General features: G+C 39.5%; 1 protein-coding gene across 4 annotated transcripts in view; it reads left to right on the top strand.

Annotated features, from left to right (window-relative positions):
* Window positions 1–17,443, top strand: part of LOC103366169 (myosin-1-like) — a 22,000-nt gene extending 4,557 nt beyond the window's left edge. The window contains exons 4-38 of one of the 4 annotated variants that reach the window (XM_008293822.1): window positions 332–359; window positions 448–562; window positions 642–734; window positions 1,343–1,406; window positions 1,533–1,631; window positions 1,712–1,815; window positions 2,497–2,635; window positions 4,053–4,171; window positions 4,258–4,407; window positions 4,501–4,671; window positions 4,747–5,042; window positions 5,156–5,237; window positions 6,200–6,287; window positions 6,394–6,511; window positions 6,597–6,720; window positions 6,933–7,069; window positions 7,432–7,687; window positions 9,255–9,497; window positions 9,612–9,788; window positions 9,868–10,013; window positions 10,884–10,974; window positions 11,065–11,454; window positions 11,542–11,668; window positions 11,752–11,870; window positions 13,389–13,585; window positions 13,666–13,849; window positions 13,953–14,118; window positions 14,216–14,340; window positions 14,416–14,724; window positions 15,261–15,464; window positions 16,402–16,527; window positions 16,633–16,803; window positions 16,885–16,989; window positions 17,110–17,205; window positions 17,300–17,443. In XM_008293822.1, the coding sequence (XP_008292044.1) occupies window positions 332–359; window positions 448–562; window positions 642–734; window positions 1,343–1,406; window positions 1,533–1,631; window positions 1,712–1,815; window positions 2,497–2,635; window positions 4,053–4,171; window positions 4,258–4,407; window positions 4,501–4,671; window positions 4,747–5,042; window positions 5,156–5,237; window positions 6,200–6,287; window positions 6,394–6,511; window positions 6,597–6,720; window positions 6,933–7,069; window positions 7,432–7,687; window positions 9,255–9,497; window positions 9,612–9,788; window positions 9,868–10,013; window positions 10,884–10,974; window positions 11,065–11,454; window positions 11,542–11,668; window positions 11,752–11,870; window positions 13,389–13,585; window positions 13,666–13,849; window positions 13,953–14,118; window positions 14,216–14,340; window positions 14,416–14,724; window positions 15,261–15,464; window positions 16,402–16,527; window positions 16,633–16,803; window positions 16,885–16,989; window positions 17,110–17,205; window positions 17,300–17,443 (5,303 nt within the window). Of the gene's footprint in view, window positions 1–331; window positions 360–447; window positions 563–641; window positions 735–1,342; window positions 1,407–1,532; window positions 1,632–1,711; window positions 1,816–2,496; window positions 2,636–4,052; window positions 4,172–4,257; window positions 4,408–4,500; window positions 4,672–4,746; window positions 5,066–5,155; window positions 5,238–6,199; window positions 6,288–6,393; window positions 6,512–6,596; window positions 6,721–6,932; window positions 7,070–7,431; window positions 7,688–9,254; window positions 9,498–9,611; window positions 9,789–9,867; window positions 10,014–10,883; window positions 10,975–11,064; window positions 11,455–11,541; window positions 11,669–11,751; window positions 11,871–13,388; window positions 13,586–13,665; window positions 13,850–13,952; window positions 14,119–14,215; window positions 14,341–14,415; window positions 14,725–15,260; window positions 15,465–16,401; window positions 16,528–16,632; window positions 16,804–16,884; window positions 16,990–17,109; window positions 17,206–17,299 lie in introns of all 4 variants that reach the window. The other 3 variants (XM_008293823.1, XM_008293824.1, XM_008293821.1) reach the window with 3 other exon arrangements.
* The last annotated feature ends 2,186 nt before the right edge of the window (window positions 17,444–19,629 follow it).

Here is a 19,629-nt window from a genome sequence, read left to right as displayed (position 1 = left end):
TGAGTGCATGCGTGGAAAGCTGTGAGAGCGATATTGTATTGTGCAAAAACACAATACAACTGTCACACAAAACAAATGGGTATCTCAGGGAGGAGAGCACCAGCAACTGAGCTCCAAGGAGAGGCTTAGAAAGGAGCACTGGTTTTGTTAGTGTTTCTGATGACCCTCTTTCTTCTGTAGTACCTGCAGGGAAAAGAGCAACACAAACCAAATAACAAGCAAGAGGCAGAGATGAATTTTATTAAAACACTAAAAAGTATCTAAATTAACACACAAGATTAATCAACTCAAAGAAAGTTGAAATGTCACCCAGTTTGTTTCCTTTCAACAGATCGAGAGAACCAGTCCATCCTGATCACGTACGTACGACGTTATGTGGTGTTTGCTCACACATTCTGCATTCACTTTATTTTCCCATCATTCACTTGGTGCTGATTCTTTCATCAGCGGAGAATCCGGTGCCGGGAAGACGGTCAACACAAAGCGAGTCATCCAATACTTTGCAACAATTGCATCAATCGGAGACTCGAGCAAGAAGGAGCAAGTGTCTGGAAAATTGCAGGTTCAGTTCGCTTAACTTACATTCTGATAAATCTGAAATATCACTTTGTTTTTCTTGAATTGTGTCCTGTTTTCTACAGGGGACTCTGGAGGATCAAATCATCCAGGCCAACCCGCTCCTGGAGGCTTTCGGGAATGCCAAGACTGTGAGGAATGACAACTCGTCTCGATTTGTGAGTTCACATTGGATCTGTACAGAAACCCAGGGTGGCCGTGGTTGTTTTTGTTTTTTTTCATCATTAAGAAAACAGGAATTTGATTGTGTTACAATGACAAAAGACAGCTCTGCTTTATCTCTACAACAGTGCAATTCACATTTGATCCTAAAGGATAACTTTACAATCAACAGATCCCATTAAAAACCATTAATAAGTGCAACCAACTAATAAGTACTTTGTGTGTCTCCAAAATCTGATTTACCTTTTTTTTCTGTCCCATAGGGCTCCATTGTTGTCCAAAAACTATAAAAAAAACACATCACTGAGCCACACTAAATTGTTCCAGCAGCTACTCTCCAGAGATAGTGTCTGTATTTGTCATAATGAAGAAACATGTCTGCCACTACAATGATGTAGTTCGATGATATGTTTTAAGTATTTTTTGTACAGCAATGTAGCTCAGAAACCAGATACACAAACAATACTTGTTATGTGTTATACAGAAACTGCACCTGTGAGGTCTTGTGACATCCCAAAAAAAAGTGTAAAAGTGTGTTTCACCCAATCTGTCATTCAGATCAGTGTTTTATTTGAAGAATAACTTCCATGTTATACTTTATTAGGGAAAATTCATCCGCATCCACTTTGGAACAAAGGGGAAGCTGGCATCTGCTGATATTGAAACTTGTAAGTTTTAGCATGACAGCAGAATTTGTGTGAATATAAACATCATTCACATTAATATGAAAATAATCAATATTCTGCTGTCAGTCCTTGTTTTGCATCATGTGTTTGATTTTTGTTCATTCTTAGACCTTTTGGAAAAATCCAGAGTGACTTTTCAGCTGCCGGCGGAGAGGAGCTATCACATCTTCTATCAGATCTTGTCAAACAAGAAGCCTGATTTAATTGGTAAATAAACTGATCAATAAGTGATTATGACGCTGTGTCCGTAGCTCAGCGTTATCAACACTGCCTGTGTTTGATTTCAGAGATGCTGCTGATAACCACCAACCCTTATGATTACCCGTTCATCAGCCAGGGAGAGCTCACTGTGCTGAGCATCGACGATACAGAGGAGCTGATGGCCACAGACGTGAGTGGGTCAGATTGTGTGCAGAAATGTAAAATAATGGTTTAAATCATTAGATTAATCATTACTATATTATATAATATTATAATGTGAAAATGCCCACAAAAATCACAAAATTAAGAGTTTGCAGAGTGAAATCTGTTTTATTCAACATGTCAGGCAAAACTTAAACCTTACACTGAGATTTTGTCAGATTTTTTTAACATGTACATTCATTTTGGTTTGTAAATAGTCACACAAACAATCTGGGAGCTAATTAACCCAGTAAAAACTTAGCACACACAGATATGGTGCATCAGGTCTTAATGGGTTCAAACAAACCAACTTCCTATTTACTTGTTTGCACACCATCCATACTATTCTAATGTCAACATGCCATTCTGATGAGATATTTTTTACATTTGTTCATTCAATAATTTCATGCGAAAAATCACCCCTGCAACAAAAACAATGATGTTTTACATTAATCCTGACCCTTTGTTTATCACTGTACAACAAAATACTGCCATATAATATTTTTTACATGTAATCATAACTTACTGCAATGAAAATCCAGTGATTATTTAGCATCATTATCATTAATTTTTGCAACAAAACAATGCAGAACAGATTAGAATATTGCATATTTAGTGCTAAACTTACAGTAGCAATTGCATTGTTTCAACGTCTGTGTCCGTTCTCCAGAGCGCCATTGACATCCTGGGGTTTAACGCGGAGGAAAAGGTCGGCATCTACAAGCTGACGGGTGCTGTGATGCACAACGGGAACATGAAGTTCAAGCAGAAGCAGCGGGAGGAGCAGGCCGAGCCTGATGGCACTGAGGGTGAGACGCCTGAGGTGACGCCTCGGGCCTAAATTTAAACCAGATTAAGCGTCAGCTTGGCGTCAACATCACAGCTTCGCCCCTCAGTGTTGATCACTTATTAAAAAGTTCCTTCTGTAGCCTTCTGTAGCCAAGTACAGTGAGGTCCAAAAGTCTGAGACCAAGAGTAAAAATACTTATATTTTGCCCTCTGTTTGGATTTAATACAGATTTTGTTTTATCCGTATAAAGTTGTGAAAAAGTCGATGAATTTCAGAATATCTCAGTATTAATTTACCATTCTTCTGCTTAAATTACATTACAGCAGTGCTCGAGTTGCATTGCACTCCACCAGTTTATTCACTGTGGGTTTGATCCACTGTGCCATTGTTTTCTCTCCTATTGATCTATCTGCGATTCCATCGGTACATTTTTTTCTTTCCATCATCCACTGTGAAATGCTGCTGTAACTAGGGCTTCAACTTTTATATTCATTGGCAATCAATCTGTAGATTATGTTTTCAATTAATCAGTTGTTTGGTCTATTAAATGGCACAAAATGGTAAAAAATTTTCATTCGTTTTTTCCTAAGCACAAGATGACATCTTCAAATGTTGCCTACAACCTAAAGACATTCAGTTTACTGTCAAAGAGGAGGTAAGACACCAGAAAATGTTTGGATTCTAAAAGCAGTAATCTTTTTTTCACTTACACATATTATTGCAAGATTTGTCCTTGTTTCCCCTCCTGAGAAGTGGTTTAGAGATGCTGCTTATACCCTGAGAACAACAGTTTTCTTTTGACAGAATGCTTGCTGAGCTTTATGCCCCTTGTTGAGTGAATTTCATATCTCTAAAGTTACTACTTTTCCATCTCTCACTGAACAATTCTTAATTTATTAATCTTCTGATAATGTGCTCACTTTTAGTGCTTTGGACACAGGTGTTCTAGAGCTCCGGTCACTTCCTTTTTAGAAACCTTCAGTCCTGCCATGATTTGACTCTGAAAAAGCTCCTCTTTGCTCAGACTAACAATCTGACTTCTGACACTTTCCCTGTTTTTCTAATACCATGTTTTCTGCCATCACAGTGCTACTTAGTGAGCAATGTTCTGCTGGAAACTTTAATCACAGCCATATTTTCCACAGGTGAGCAATGGCTGCAGGTTTTATTTGGTCTCATCTGAACACTGCTGTCAGGGGAAGGATGCATCTCAAGTAAAGCTAACCTTCTGTACACAGGGGCTAACATGGCCACTGCCAGAAACAGAGCAGAATCTGAAATATTTATGTTTTTAAATGTTTGTAAATGCTCAAAGTTTCTGATTACTTCCAAGTTTACATGAAAAGTGTCTGATTTTCGATGTGGTCTCAGACTTTTGGACCTTGCTGTACATGCTTTGCAATTTGACCTCTCTCGACTGTTGTATGTTCTTATAGTGGCAGACAAAGTTGCCTACCTGATGGGTCTAAACTCAGCTGATTTGCTAAAAGCACTGTGTTACCCTCGAGTAAAGGTTGGGAATGAGTATGTCACCAAAGGTCAGACTCCACAGCAGGTACACCATGTTTCTACAGCTGAAAACATCTGTTTATTACGCTCTATCTGAAAGGAAGTGAAGTGAAAGCGATGCCTGATTTTCAGGTGAACAATGCCATGGGTGCGCTGTCTAAGGCCGTGTACGAAAAGCTGTTCCTGTGGATGGTCACGAGGATCAACCAGCAGCTCGACACCAGACTTCCCAGACAGCATTTCATTGGCGTCCTGGACATCGCAGGATTTGAAATCTTTGAGGTGAGCAAAATTCACAATAAGATAAAAATCAAATAAATCACATAAACAATGTCTTTGATTGTTCGATGAGTCAAATGTTGCTGTTTAATTCAGATGAACAGCCTGGAGCAGCTGTGCATCAACTTCACAAATGAAAAACTGCAACAGTTTTTCAACCACCACATGTTCGTGTTGGAGCAAGAGGAATACAAAAAGGAAGGGATTGCGTGGGAGTTTATTGACTTTGGCATGGACTTGGCAGCCTGCATTGAGCTTATTGAGAAGGTACATCCCCTTAATGTAAACACAAATATTCATATCAACAAAGAACACAACACTAATCGCCTTTCTGCCCTCCAGCCGATGGGGATTTTCTCTATTCTTGAAGAGGAGTGCATGTTCCCAAAGGCGACAGACAGCTCCTTCAAAAACAAACTGTACGACCAGCATCTGGGGAAAAACAGCATCTTTCAGAAGCCCAAACCGTCCAAAGGAAAGACTGAGGCCCACTTCTCTCTGATGCACTACGCCGGCACAGTCGACTACAACATCAGCGGCTGGCTGGAAAAAAACAAGGATCCACTTAATGACACTGTGGTGCAGCTTTACCAAAAAGCTTCCCTCAAACTGCTCTCTCAGCTCTTTGCCACATATGCAGCTGCTGACGGTCAGTTCACATTTAATCACAAATATCACACATATCAAAGAAACCATTACAATGAAATTATTTTTTTGACTTTACTTTTTCAGGTACGCTGTTAATCTTGTGGGGTTTTTTTTCAACAGATGGAAGTAAAAAAATCTCAAAGAAAAAGGGATCTTCTTTCCAGACAGTTTCTGCACTTTTCAGGGTAAGAACCAATATGTTGTTAAAGTTAATACATTTTAAATGTGGTTTAAATTTTGTAAACCACTTGATAAAATACATTTATATAAGCCATGTTTACTACACGATGACCCAAAACTGTCACCATAAAGTAACTTTGTGTTGTCTTGATAACATTAACTGCATGGGAAATTGTAAATCGTGTGCCTTTTTCAGAAAAAGAATCATTTAAATTTCATCTTTGGGCCTTCGAAATGCATTGAAATAAAACAACTGGTTGACATTTGCAAGCCATAAAGGTAATAGAGAACGTATCTAACAGCTGAGTTTTCTACTTTTCTGATAATAAATTCAGTTTTTTAAATTGTTTTTGAAGCATTAATTAAGAAATGATCAAATTTAAGCACACAGAATATTTAAAAATAAATCAAAATGCAAATAACTTGACTGGTGTATTCTAACAGTATCTACAGCTCTGGACAAATGAGACTAATTACTAGTTCTACACATTCAGTGACTTTGCAGACAAAAATACATTACAGCAGAAAAGACCAAGTATTCATAAACATTTTAAGCCACAACACAACATGAATAGATGCTTCTTGAATCGCAACAAATGAGGACATAAATATGAAACTGAGCAGCACTGACTTAGCTTGTCTTTGAGAGTTGCTGTGGTGTAAAATGTTTCTGTAAACTTGTCTCAATTTATTTTTTTTCATTTTTGTTTGTCACTTTTTCAATGTGTCGGTGTCCTTTTATGTTACAATTAAAGAGTTTTACTGATTAAAGTAGTAGTTAACTGACAGCTGTCTTGCCACAAGTTTGAGGAGAAAGTTGATACCATGCTCCTGTCTGTTATCTGCTGAGCGTTAAAGATGCTGATCAATGCTAAGCTAACCATCTGCTAGCTCTGACTTCATATTTACAGTAAAAACCTGATAAAGGAGTCATTCCATCTAACTGTAATCTGTTTATTTGCTGCAGGAAAACCTGAACAAACTGATGGCGAACCTCAGGTCCACACATCCACACTTTGTAAGATGTATCATCCCAAATGAGACCAAGACACCAGGTAAGAAAATAAAAAAAATAAAAAAAACATCAACACCTTTACCAAGACCTGGATAACTTCCTGATTTGATGTTGTTCTGAGGGGAAATGTTCTCCATGTTATACAGGATCCATGGACCACCATCTGGTCCTTCACCAGCTGCGATGTAACGGTGTGCTGGAAGGTATCCGCATCTGCAGGAAGGGATTCCCCAGCAGGATTCTTTATGGAGATTTCAGGCAGAGGTAACACACCGCACTTTTTTTTCCCGTTGAACAAACAGCAGAGTTTAATCGAGTCTGAAACTGAACTTCTTCATGCGTCTGACAGATATAGGATTCTGAATGCCAGTGCGATCCCTGAGGGTCAGTTCATCGACAGCAAGAAGGCCTCGGAGAAACTGCTGTCCACCATTGACGTGGACCACTCTCAGTATAGATTTGGATACACAAAGGTATTTTTGAGAAAAATCTGTAGGTGCAGTTACTCTTACGATGGATTGTTTTCTTCAAGTATTGATAGTGGAGAATTTTAGCTTCTCACTGAATTTTGACACAGTTCATAATGTTTATTTCAGTCTAAACTAATCAGAAAATAGTCTTCAGTCTGTTCTACCAACCTGAACAAGACAGATGTGAAATTCAGTTGGTCCCTGTCAACATTCAGGTGTTCTTCAAAGCTGGCCTTCTGGGTCTCCTGGAGGAGATGAGGGATGAGCGTCTGGCTGTGCTGATGACTCGAATCCAGGCAGTGTCTCGTGGTTACGTCACCAGGCTGAGGTTAAAGGAGATGACGAAGAAAAGGTCTCCGACGCATGTGTTTCTTTACGGGAATTAATTTGAATATGTGGGTTATCAAACTAAATGAAAACAGAAAGAAGGAAAATCTATTTCACAACCGTGAATTGTAATGCAGCAGAAATTTTCTTTCAAACTGTCATCATTTTGAGGATTAATTGCAGTGGAAAATATGTTGCTTGCAAATTAAGTCTTCAAGGAGACATTTGAAAATCATTTGAACTTTTCTATCCAGATCTAAGTTCGTAAGTTTCTTCCTTTTCTTCATCTTGTCTTTTTTGTTTGAGCAGCAAGAAAAGTGGTGATGAAGTTTTTCATCATTCACAGTTCAAACTAAATGTTTATTGTTTTGTTGTTTCACTCCGTAGAGAGTCTATTTACATCATCCAGTACAACATCCGCTCCTTCATGAATGTGAAGAACTGGCCGTGGATGAAGCTCTTCTTCAAGATAAAGCCTCTGTTGCGAAGTGCGGAGGCTGAAAAAGAGATGCAGACGATAAAAGAGGAGTTCGCCCGACTCAAGGAGGAGTTTGCAAAGTCGGAGTCCAGGAGGAAGGAGCTGGAGGAGAAAATGGTCGTGCTGGTTCAGGAGAAAAACGACCTCTACCTTCAAATACAAGCAGTATGTAAACACTCAGCCTCAAATGGAACAAAGTGGGTTGTTTGTATTGATTTTGTTCTGTTCGATAAAAAGATCAGATTAAAAGAAAGTTTTCTCAATAATACGGTGAGATAAGAGGAAACAATATTGATCCTAGCGAGGAAACTGGGTGAAAAGAAAACTTAGCTAATAGCACTGATTAAAAACAAGAGCAGACAGATTGATTAGAATAAATGCAAATGATGTTATAACGCTATTAGAACAGATTAAAAGAGAAGGTACGGGTTAAAAGTTTGGATACAGCTTCTTATTTGAGACTTTTCTTTATTTTTACTATTTCCTACAGTGTAGGAAACTGAGGACATACACAATATGAAATAACACAAAAAAGTGGTCCACGTTTTACTTTCCCCACATCAGCCACTCTGCCCAACTTACTGTAGCTTTGCACACCGCTGCCAGCTTCATGAGGTTGTCCAGTTTAACAGATGAGTTTTGTCAAAAGTTATGTGGTGGATTGTTTTTTCCTTCTTCCTTCTGTTGTATTGTGTTGATGTAGTGATGCTACACAGCTAGCAGCCCTATCACAAGAACAGCTCAACTGAGTAATCAGAAATGACAGTTCATCAATAGTTTAAGACATGAAGGTCAGTCAATTCAGCAAATTTGAAGAAAGTTTATTTTGAAATTATCAAACGTCAGATGAAACTGGCTCCTATGAGGACTGCCCCAGGAAAGCAACACCCAGATTTCCCTCTGCTGCAAAGAAGAAGTTCATTAGAACCTCAGAAATCAAAGGTTAACAGCAGATTTGATCAGATTAGAGTACACATCAGTGCATCCCAGAGTTCAAGCAGCAGACTACTGTGTTAAATGAGGAGACTGTATGAATCAGGCCTTTGCAGTGTAACTGCTGTAGAGAAACCACTACAGACGGAGACCAAGAAGAAGAAAATAACTTCTTTGACTAAAAAAAATACAAGGAGTGAACATGACGTCACTTGAAATCTGAACACAGAGAAGGTAAACGGATGCTGTCTCCATGTGTGGTTCCCACCATGAAGCTTGCAGAAGGAGCTTTAAATGGGCACTTTTGCAGTGAAAGAGATGGATATTTATGTAACATGTAACCAGCATGGCTACCACAACATCCTGCAGAGACACACCATCCCATTTGGTTTGAGCTCAGTGCGACCACGATTAGTCTTTTAGAAGAACAATGAGCCAAAAAACTTGCCTAAGCTCTGTAAGGGCTGTTTGACCAAAAACCAGAGTGATGGAGTGCTGCATTAGATGACATGACCTCCACAATCACAGACCTCAACGTATGTGGGAACTCCTTCAAGATGACAGATGAAGATGAAGACCTCCCGAGGCTGGTTGGAGAACCTTGGTAAAGCTGGTGTCAAAATAAAATGGTTTTGATGTGTTCAGTTTTGCTCTATGAGATAGAAAATAATGACCAAACCATTGAATGAGAGGGTGTGTCTAAGTTTTTGAGGAATAAATAACCTTAATCTATAGTTTAATAATATACTTTTACTGCACTACAATAATCATCATCATCTCCGCTGTGTCTGTTCTTAAGGAGAGGGAGAATCTGTGCGATGCTGAGGAAAGGTGTGAAGGCTTAATAAAGAGCAAGATCCACCTGGAGGCCAAAGTCAAAGAGTTCTCCGAGAGGCTGGAGGAAGAGGAAGAGATCAACGCCGAAATCACCGCCAAGAAGAGGAAGCTGGAGGACGAATGTTCGGAGCTCAAAAGAGACATAGACGACCTGGAGCTTACCATCGCCAAAGTGGAGAAGGAGAAATACGCCACAGAAAATAAGGTGCCTGATTATTTATCCTGTCAAGCCTTTTAAACAATCTTAATAATCCTACACAGACCTTTTAAACAAGTTAAGAATTCAATGCAGAAAATTAAAAAGTGCTTCTGTCATTAGGTTAAGAATTTGGTGGAGGAGTTGAGCACTCTCGAGGAGAATCTGTTGAAGTCCTCTAAGGAGATCAAAGCCCTGCAGGAGGTGCACCAGCAGACTTTAGACGACCTCCAGGCTGAGGAGGATAAAGTAAACTCTTTAATGAAAATGAAGATCAAGTTGGAGCAACAGGTTGATGATGTAAGTATGGAAAGACTTAATATGTCTTAAAATTGAGCCAACGTACTTTACCTGTGGTTGATGTAACCGTATCTTGCAGCTAGAGGGCTCGCTGGAGCAGGAGAAGAAGGTGCGGGCCGACTTGGAGAGATCCAGAAGGAAGCTGGAAGGAGATCTGAAGCTCTCTCAGGAAACCATTATGGACCTGGAGAATGAAAGACAGCAGGCGGAAGAAAGACTGAAAAAGTAAGCTGCTATGTCCTAAAACATAGGAGGCCTGATATCAAATTTATCAAGTTGTGGGTTATAGACAGTGGTGATGATGAAGACTCATGCACATAACATACAAAAACTTGCTGAAAGTAGTAGATCCCCATTTTGGCAAATATTTGCTTTGTTTGAGAGCTTTATGTTTACTACAATGACATGAGAGCAGTATCAATGATGCAGCAAGAAGCCTTAAACTAGCATTAAGTCATCTTCAGCTGTTCCAGAAAGCAGCAATAGGAAGAGAGCATCAGTTGTAACTTCCCTTCATTGGTTCCTGATTGCTTTTAGAACACTTTAAATTCAACAGAAGTTTTGAATGGCTCGCTAAGCTGTGTCTCTGACCTCTTTGGTCCCTTACACTTAGGACACTGTTAAGTTAACAAAAAAAAAGCTCTTTTCACAGTTCAAAATGCCAGACTTTCAAAAATGGTTGGCTTTACTTTTGCAGTTTTAGTTTGCAAACTGTTGAATCAATCTATACAAGAGCCTGTGCATGTTCTGCAGCTAAAATCATACCTCTAGAGATTTAAAATGGTTTTAACTGACTTGTGATGCTATATCCTGTTTTGGTATTGTTAACCTTAACTTATATTTTTCTCATTGTTTTATGTGCAGTACTGTATTAGCTGTAGTAGCTGATGAAAACTGTTCTGTAAACTAATATAATATTATCAGCATATTTTTAAAAAATAATGGACTCTCCTTTTAAACTAGTTGGTGGGAAAAAAAAAATAAAAAACTAATTTTTAACAACCTAATTCCAAAAAGTACGCCAATTGCAATGACGCATTACTCAAATAAGTCAGATACCAAGATATCTGTACCAATTTATGTTTCTCTTTTCAGAAAAGACTTTGAAATCAGCAACCTGCAGAGCAAAATTGATGACGAACAAGCTCTTAGCACTCAGCTACAAAAGAAGATTAAAGAGATTCAGGTATTTATTTTATTTCTAATAATATTCTAGCAGCATTTCAGTTAATCCTCTACATTATGAAACTTATTTTTACACACATTTTCACTGTAGGCTCGAACTGAAGAGTTGGAAGAGGAAATCGAGGCTGAGCGTGCGGCTCGGGCCAAAGTGGAGAAGCAGAGGTCTGATCTGTCCAGAGAGCTGGAGGAGATCACCGAGCGGCTGGAGGAGGCCGGAGGAGCCACCGCCGCTCAGGCCGAGCTCAACAAGAAGCGAGAGGCCGAGTATCAGAGGCTGCGTCGCGATCTGGAAGAGTCCACCCTGCAGCACGAGTCCATCACCGCCACTTTACGCAAGAAGCAAGCCGACAGCGTCGCAGAGCTCAGCGATCAGATAGATAACCTTCAAAGGGTCAAGCAGAAACTGGAAAAGGAGAAAAGTGAACTGAAGATGGAAGCTGATGACATGACAAGCAACGTGGAGAGTGTCCTGAAGAACAAGGTAAACATGTGTCTGCAGAGGAATACGTCTCTCACAGAGTTCTCTTTTCACAGTCAATGTACTTGATGCTGATGCTCAATATTTCAGGCTAATCTGGAGAAAATGTGCAGGGGCCTTGAAGACCAAATGAATGAATACAAGAGCAAGGCAGATGAAGCCCAGAGGTCCCTTAGTGATTATACCACCCTCAGTGCTCGTCTACAAACAGAAAATGGTAGGTTCCTGATTTAATACACTGAAAAAGAACATTTAAGATGTGCAGATAAGTCAGTTTCAGTCTTTTTTTCTCCCTGAAAGGCGAACTTACACGTCTGCTGGAAGAGAAAGAGACTACTCTTTCACAGCTGAGCAGAGGGAAATCTGTGGGGAGTCAGCAAATCGAAGAGCTAAAGCGACTTTTGGACGAGGAAATTAAGGTCTGAAAGGCACAATAAAACCTGATGTTCAGATACAGCAGTGATTTAAACCTGCAGTAAAAAGTTTTCCCAGTTGCAGTTAGCACAGTTAATGTTAGTAGACATGATGTCAGAGGATACTAAAGGATGCAACAAAGCCAAACATTGAACACAGTATGATTTCAGAGCTGCACTCTTTGGTCAATTAGTCAATGGACAGAACATTTAACTATTTAGATTATCAGTGAATTGTTATGACCATTATTTTTTTTTAAAAAACAAAAAAACAAAACAAAAAAACCCCTCTTTTGACACTGATTATTTTTTTGGTGCATAGACATTAGGACAAGAAAAAACATTCATCGGTCAAATTGATCTGCAGCTTAATTGATGATTAAAGCAATAATGAACTGCAGGTAGATCAGCCTTTTGGCTTAACTTATATTAAAAATGCTCTGTAGAGGATTTCACAAACAAAGGCTTTTTTATGCCCAGTGTTGCTTGTAGTGAATTGATTTGTCAATCAGTTGAGTAGTCAAGTGACACAAAACTAGTTGGCAAACATTTGGATTATTGGATAATTGTTAAAGTAATTTGTCGGGCAAAAAGCTCCTTTGTCTCCTCTGAAAGCGTAGCGTGTTTAATACAAACATGGACTTCGATGCTGTTGGTTGGACAAAGAAAGTAACTGGAACACAGTGCCCTGACTTTAAGAAAGTTAGAACAAAACTTCATCACTATTTTCTAGAATATTACAAATCAAAGTCAGATTTTGATAACACAAAATAATAACGACAGTACAATATAAAAATGATTGGCTGCTGCAATGTGAGATCTGACAAACATTCTGAATGCATTTCTTTACTCAACAAACTTTGAAATGCCATTTAAAAAAGTATTTTACACCTTGCATCAATGTTTTTGTTGTTTGCTGTTGGTGCGTTGCTCAGCTTCTTTGGGCATTTCCATTACCAACTGTTGATTAGTGCAGCTTGCTCACATACTTACAAACACAAGCTGCAAAAACTAGTCGTCAGAAACTCAACAGTACCCTTTACTTGCCTTTAATCAACATGTTGACAATATTAATGGATGAAATGACAAGATAAACAAAGTTTAATGTGGAAGGGTAAATGGAGCTTTGTAGAAATTTTCAACTCACTGTCTGTCACAACTTCACTCTTCTGGTTCACTCTCACCACTCCATCGTGTCACTTTCTGTACATGACCTACTCAGGATGACAAAAACATTCAGACATGGTTAGAGACTAGCTGGTGAACACTTGGTAGCTAAAGAGTCAGATATTTCCCTCAGGAATCAGTAGAGAGCAAAACAGACCCCAGATGAATGCTGATGTTGTTCTGTAACTGCTGAATGTGGAAGATTTTTATTGTTGATCAGCAGTTGAAACTTAAAAAGGGATGATAAGTCAATGTTACAGTTTCTGCTTTCCCCAAATGACAAAAAAAAAAGGTATTTCATTTCACTAAAGCAGTTTTAATTCCGGTTCTTTGCTGTATGTGTTTTTACCTTTTCAGGCTAAAAACGCCCTGGCTCACAGTTTGCAGTCGTCTCGTCACGACTGCGAGCTGCTAAGAGAGCAGTACGAGGAGGAGCAGGAGGCCAAAGCTGAGCTGCAGCGATGCCTGTCCAAGGCCAACAGCGACGTGGCTCAGTGGAGAACCAAATACGAGACGGATGCCATCCAACGCACCGAGGAGCTCGAGGAGGCCAAGTGAGGAAAGCGCAGCATATTTCTAAAGTCGGTGCCGATGGGCTCGTTCTGCTTTAACACAGTTTATCTTTGGTTTAAAGGAAGAAGCTGGCTCAGCGGCTGCAGGAGTCTGAGGAGATGACAGAGGCAGCAAATGTCAAATGTGCTTCACTGGAGAAAACCAAGCAGAGGCTGCAGGCGGAGGTCGAGGATCTCATGGTTGAGCTGGAAAGGTCAAACGCAGCCAATGCCATGTTAGACAAGAAACAGAGAAACTTTGACAAAGTATGTCTTTCTTTCTCCTTCTCATCCCTCTTTTCAGAAACATTTCCTCATTTGTATCATGTTGACGCTGCACTGATTATACACATTGTCTCTCCCTTGTTAGGTTCTGGTTGAGTGGAAACAGAAATATGAGGAGAGCCAATCAGATCTGGAAGTCTCTCAGAGAGAGTCTAGAGGGCTGAGTACAGACCTCTTCAAGCTGAAAAATTCATATGAAGAAGCGCTGGATCACCTTGAGAACATGAAAAGAGAGAATAAAAATCTTCAGCGTAAGATTTTCTGTAGTAAAAGTCTGTGTTTTGGTGCTGAAAGGCAGCAGTGATTGTATTTTACCAACAAAGAATATGTTTGTTTATTCATTTGCAGAGGAGATCTCAGATATCACCGAGCAAGTTGGACAATCTGCTAAAACTATTCATGAGCTGGAAAAAGCTGCAAAGCAAGCTGAACAAGAAAAGAGAGACACACAAGCAGCTCTCGAGGAAGCTGAGGTTCGTTTAATGTCCATAAACTTGAAAAATTCAGAAAATATCCACAAACCTAAGTGTTGATGTCTGTCCCTGAAGTCTTCCCTGGAACACGAGGAGGCCAAAATCCTGCACCTTCAACTGGAGCTGAACCAGATCAAGTCGGAGGTGGACAGGAAGGTGGTGGAGAAAGACGAGGAAATCGACCAGCTCAAGAGGAATCACCAGAGAACCGTTGACACTCTGCAGAGCACGCTGGACGCCGAGACGCGCAGCAGAAACGATGCCATCCGGATGAAGAAAAAGATGGAGGGCGATCTAAACGAGTTGGAAATTCAGCTGGGTCACGCTAACCGGCAGGCAGCCGAGGCAACCAAACAACAGAGAAACCTGCAGACTCAGCTGAAAGTTAGTGTGAACTATAATTATTATAATTTGCTATGCAGCCAGCAGTAAAACAATCAATCCATGCAACAATCACACAGAAACAACAATAAATACCAAAGAGACAATAATAAATAATAATAATAAAAAAGCAGGAAGTAGATCTACTTGTTCAGCAGAACAAAGGCAGCAGGGACAAAAGAATGCTTGCATCCGTTGGTCCTGCATTTTGGCGGGACGTACCTGTGCCCTGACGGAAGCAGCAGGAACTCACAAGCCAAGGGGTGGCTCTGATCCATAAGGATTGAACAGGCCTTACTTAAAGTTGTGATCTGATACCGGGCTGAGAGGTCATTCAGGTTGATCCTTACAATTTTGCTGCACAGTCTTACGATACCCTGCAATCTGTTTTTATTTTTGAGGGAAAGGGAGCCGTACCAACAAATAAAAGAGAAGGTTAAGATGGATTCAATAAAACAAGAGTAAAACATTCACATAAAAGTGCTGTTGACAGTGAGGTCAGATGTTTGTGTTTTACAGCTTCTTGCCTTCTGCCTCAGGACACACAAGTCCATCTGGATGAAGCCCTCCACAGTCAGGAGGACCTAAAGGAGGAATTAGCAATCGTAGAGCGTCGCAACAATCTGATGATGGCTGAGAACGAGGAGATCAGGGCAGCGCTGGAGCAATCTGAGAGAAGCCGAAAGCTCGCTGAGCAGGAACTGATCGATGTCAGCGAGAGGATTCAGCTGCTGCACTCTCAAGTGAGCACACAAAATACTTGGTGCTTTTACTTAAAGAGCCCCTGTGATGCTTTTGGCGTTTTTTGATTCTGTTTAGTGCACTATAGCTTTTTTGCGCATCATCATCATCGTTCACATCAAAAGGATTTATTCTCTTATACAGAAAACACTGCTTCTTACCTTATTTTAATAAATGAGGACTTCTTCCACCACTGACAACAAGTATGGTTAAATAAACAATCCTAAAATGTGTGAAAATTACAGTTTGTAGAAAATATCACAATTTGGGTTCATTTATAAACTGTGTATTTGTAATCAGTGGTGGAATACAACCAAGTAGTTTAACTCACGTATATTATTTTACTCTAAATAAGATCATTTATAATCACCTTGCATAAAATGAACACCATATTGTGTTGAAGGAGAATCTAAACGAGCAATTAATACCATAAACCCATGAGGAAAATGTTTACTGAGGTAGCTAGTCAAGTGGCGAGCAGGGTCAGTTTGTCATAGACTTCTGTACAATGTTGTTTTTTTTTTTTTTGGCAACCAAGGAAGTCGCCTCCTTCTGGCTGTTAGAAAGAATGCAAAAGCTTAAGGCACTTCTGCATTGGCTTAAATTTTCAGACATGGAGGCTACATCCATCTCTTAAAAACAGTTTTTGGAAAAATACTTATTTGAAAGTATTATTTGGTACAGTCCTGTATGAAATAGTGCTCCATCACAACCAAGTGCAACAGTACAATCCTGCATTTATACAAATGCATTACTGACAGTATTGTCATTATGCAGTCATAGGGGCCATTTTTCTGCAATGGCAACTTTTGACATTTTCCTGATTATGCTTTTTCAATATAGGACTTTTTGCAGTGTGATATTAGTACTGTTACTTATGTACAAAAAACTCCTGCACAGCTGCTCATAATTAATACTTAAATGTTATTTAATGATCAGAATACAAGCCTCTTGAACAGCAAAAAGAAGACAGAGGCTGATTTGGGTCATCTGCAGTCAGAGATGGAGGACAGCATCCAGGAGGCGAGGAACGCAGACGAGAAGGCCAAAAAAGCCATCATGGATGTGAGTCTCCCGCTCAATCCAATTTACTGCACAGCCGTTTAAATGAGAACTGCTGGACTTTGAGGTCGGATTAAAATTTCACAGTGAGTTCGCATTTGCATGCAGGCTGCCATGATGGCTGAGGAGCTGAAGAAGGAGCAGGACACCAGCGCTCACTTGGAGAGGATGAAGAAGAACCTGGAGGTCACAGTGAAAGACCTGCAGCAGCGTCTGGACGAGGCCGAGCAGCTGGCTCTGAAAGGAGGGAAGAAGGAGCTGCAGAAACTGGAATCCAGGGTAGGAATCAACACAGGACACAACTGGAGCGCAGAGAAATAAAAAAGATGAAAAGTCATTTAAACTAAATATATTTTTAAGGTCCGAGAGCTGGAAAATGAGTTAGAGGCGGAACAGAAACGCACCGGCGAGGCTATGAAAGGTTTGAGGAAATATGAAAGGAAAATTAAAGAGCTCACTTATCAGGTAAGGAATATATCCTGTTATGTAACAGCGAATTTCACAAGCTGAGGTTTGACTGCTTGGAGCAGGACAGAGAATATTAAAAAAGAGATGAGAGAGTATCACCTCAGATGTTTTTTTCAGGGTGACGAGGAAAAGAAGAACGCAGCACGACTGCAGGATCTGGTCAACAACCTGCAGCTCAAAGTGAAGGCATATAAACGGCAGTGTGAGGAGGCGGTGAGTAAAAATACTTAACTACTGTGTGAAATGTAGGCTTGTGGCGCACCTGATGTAGAGTCTTACCTTATGTACCGTCGTCTGTGGCACACAGGAGGAGCAAACCAGCGTCCATTTGGCAAAGTTTCGGAAGGTGCAACATGAACTGGAGGAAGCTGAGGAGCGAGCTGATATCGCGGAGTCCCAGCTGAATAAATTACGAGCAAAAAGCCGAGATGTTGTTGGTAAAGCAGAATAGAAATCTACACAGGTACAGTCCACTTCAGGAAAGATAGCACTGTCACTTCAGTTAGGAAAAATAGCTCTGGTTTGTCGTGATGCATTTTTTTTACATAAACAAAATTATGTTTGAAGTGATTTAATTAGGTTAAGAAGTAGGAAAAAGAGCTTCATCTATAAAGGACAGTTTCCAAAATTCCTACTGAAGATATGCATTGTTTCCTCAGACAGAGATGCAGTGGTGGTATGTAACAAAATACATTTACCCAGAATATTTTTTTCATTCGTACTTATTTTTTAAGAGGTTTGTCATATCTGAAAAGCCACAAACTCCCTACATGGATATAGTTTCATCAAAACATGTTTAGTAAGTGTGTAAGTACAGTTATGAGGTTGTTGTACTTGTATTGGAGTCATTTACTTTCATGCCACTTTAGAATTCTACTTCATTTCTGCTCCATTTATCTGACAGCTTTACAAAATGAAGATTCGAATAAGTATTATGCAAAACTATCCCAATTTAATGATCCCAGCTCCTCAGTGTATCCTTTCCTTTTCATTATTGGAGTGGTTTAATTGATTATTGGTAATTTTGAGGTTTTGCCTGGAACATACCTCAGAATTATGGCAACAAGGTGTGAGTTTGGGTGACAGACTTTTTGAGAAATTTTTATGACTCAAGTAATAATAAGTTGCAGCCTTATATAAAAAGTTTAAAATGCTCTCCGCCTCAACCAAGTACACCAGTACAATGCTGCTTAAACATGAATGTGTCAGAAAAATCAATCTAGTAATGGGTCATTTTACTGCTTTGATTATATTTGCATTGTAATCAGGTATTTTTAGTGTCAATACTTCAACTTAAGCAAAGAGTCTTCCTCCTACACTGAAAATATTATACAGCATTATTTTGTTAGGTCATGGGATGCCAGCAGGAGAATCAGATTTTTTAGTCAGCAGATGTCTCAAATCTTGCAGCTGTACTAATCTAAATGAGATCATATTGTAATATTTAAAGGGTTACACTCATTAGGATTGCTACTCAGCCTGTGAAAGAAATTCTGTTTGCTCAGGGAAGGGTCTTCTAAAATACAAATAACTTTATTCACTATGTCCCAGATCTTAGCCTGAGAGACTATAACATTTAAAATGATAATAAACAGATGTAATGGAACAGATCACTGGATTGGCCATGTAACTGGTAAATTCTAATAAAACAACAACACACTTTAGCAACATGATGTCACAATATCTATCAATTCATTATTGTTCCAACTGTTTTTCTTTTATAGAACTCAGATTTCTGACCTCAACTGAATTAACTTAAATATAAAAAGACAACAGAACGACAGATTAAAAAAAGCCTCTTAGTTGTCATATTAGAGGCTATTTATAGCTGCACTTCAGATAAATGTTCATTTCAGCACGCTAACATGCTGATGTAAAGCAGATTTGCCATCTTCACCATATTGGTTTAGTATGTTAGCTTGCTCCAATTAGCTAATTATCACTACAGACGATGCTTATGGGAATGTCATTACTCATGCATTTGTTTAAGCATATTTTAGCCATAATTGTTATAAATATGAAGACCCTGTGAGTCTGATTTATGTATACTGAATACTACAGTTTATACATGGAATTTATAATAATATGGTCATCAGGCTGTTAAAGGTGTGTGAGTGTGGCGATGGTTGGGGTTGTGAGTCTCCTTTACATTGAGGGTCGGACGCTGAAAAGTTTTGCAGCTCCTGCTGTCGAAGATATAAATATATGAACTAAATGTCATAGTAGGCCATCCAGAAGGGGTGAAGACATTATAAAGGCAGTCGGACTCAACCTCTGGGGATCATGAATATCTGTACAAATCTGCATAACAATAATATTTGATATCTGAATATCTGTCTGCACCACACTGGTGGACATTATTAGAGCTGCGCTGCGATCTCAGCTAAAAATATTCCGATTGGTTGCCATCTGTTACTATGTAAAGAAAGACTTGTCAGACAAGTAAAATTATATGTTCCAAAGAAAATCTTGGATATATGCTACATCTGGTCACCATTCTGTGCCGTTAATCCTGGGATCAGCCTAGACTGAGCCAAGCAAACAGCAACAGCTCAACATGTTCCAGGAATAGTGTCTACAGAGCAGTTATTTAAGAACTGATATTCTTTACAAGACAGAAAAATGCCTCTGAAAGTC

Source organism: Stegastes partitus, unplaced genomic scaffold, assembly GCF_000690725.1.
Source record: "Stegastes partitus isolate 25-593 unplaced genomic scaffold, Stegastes_partitus-1.0.2 Scaffold914, whole genome shotgun sequence".
Classification (NCBI taxonomy): domain Eukaryota; kingdom Metazoa; phylum Chordata; class Actinopteri; family Pomacentridae; genus Stegastes; species Stegastes partitus.
The sequence above is the reverse complement of the archived record's forward strand: the minus strand, read 5'-3'. Positions and strand labels throughout refer to the sequence as shown.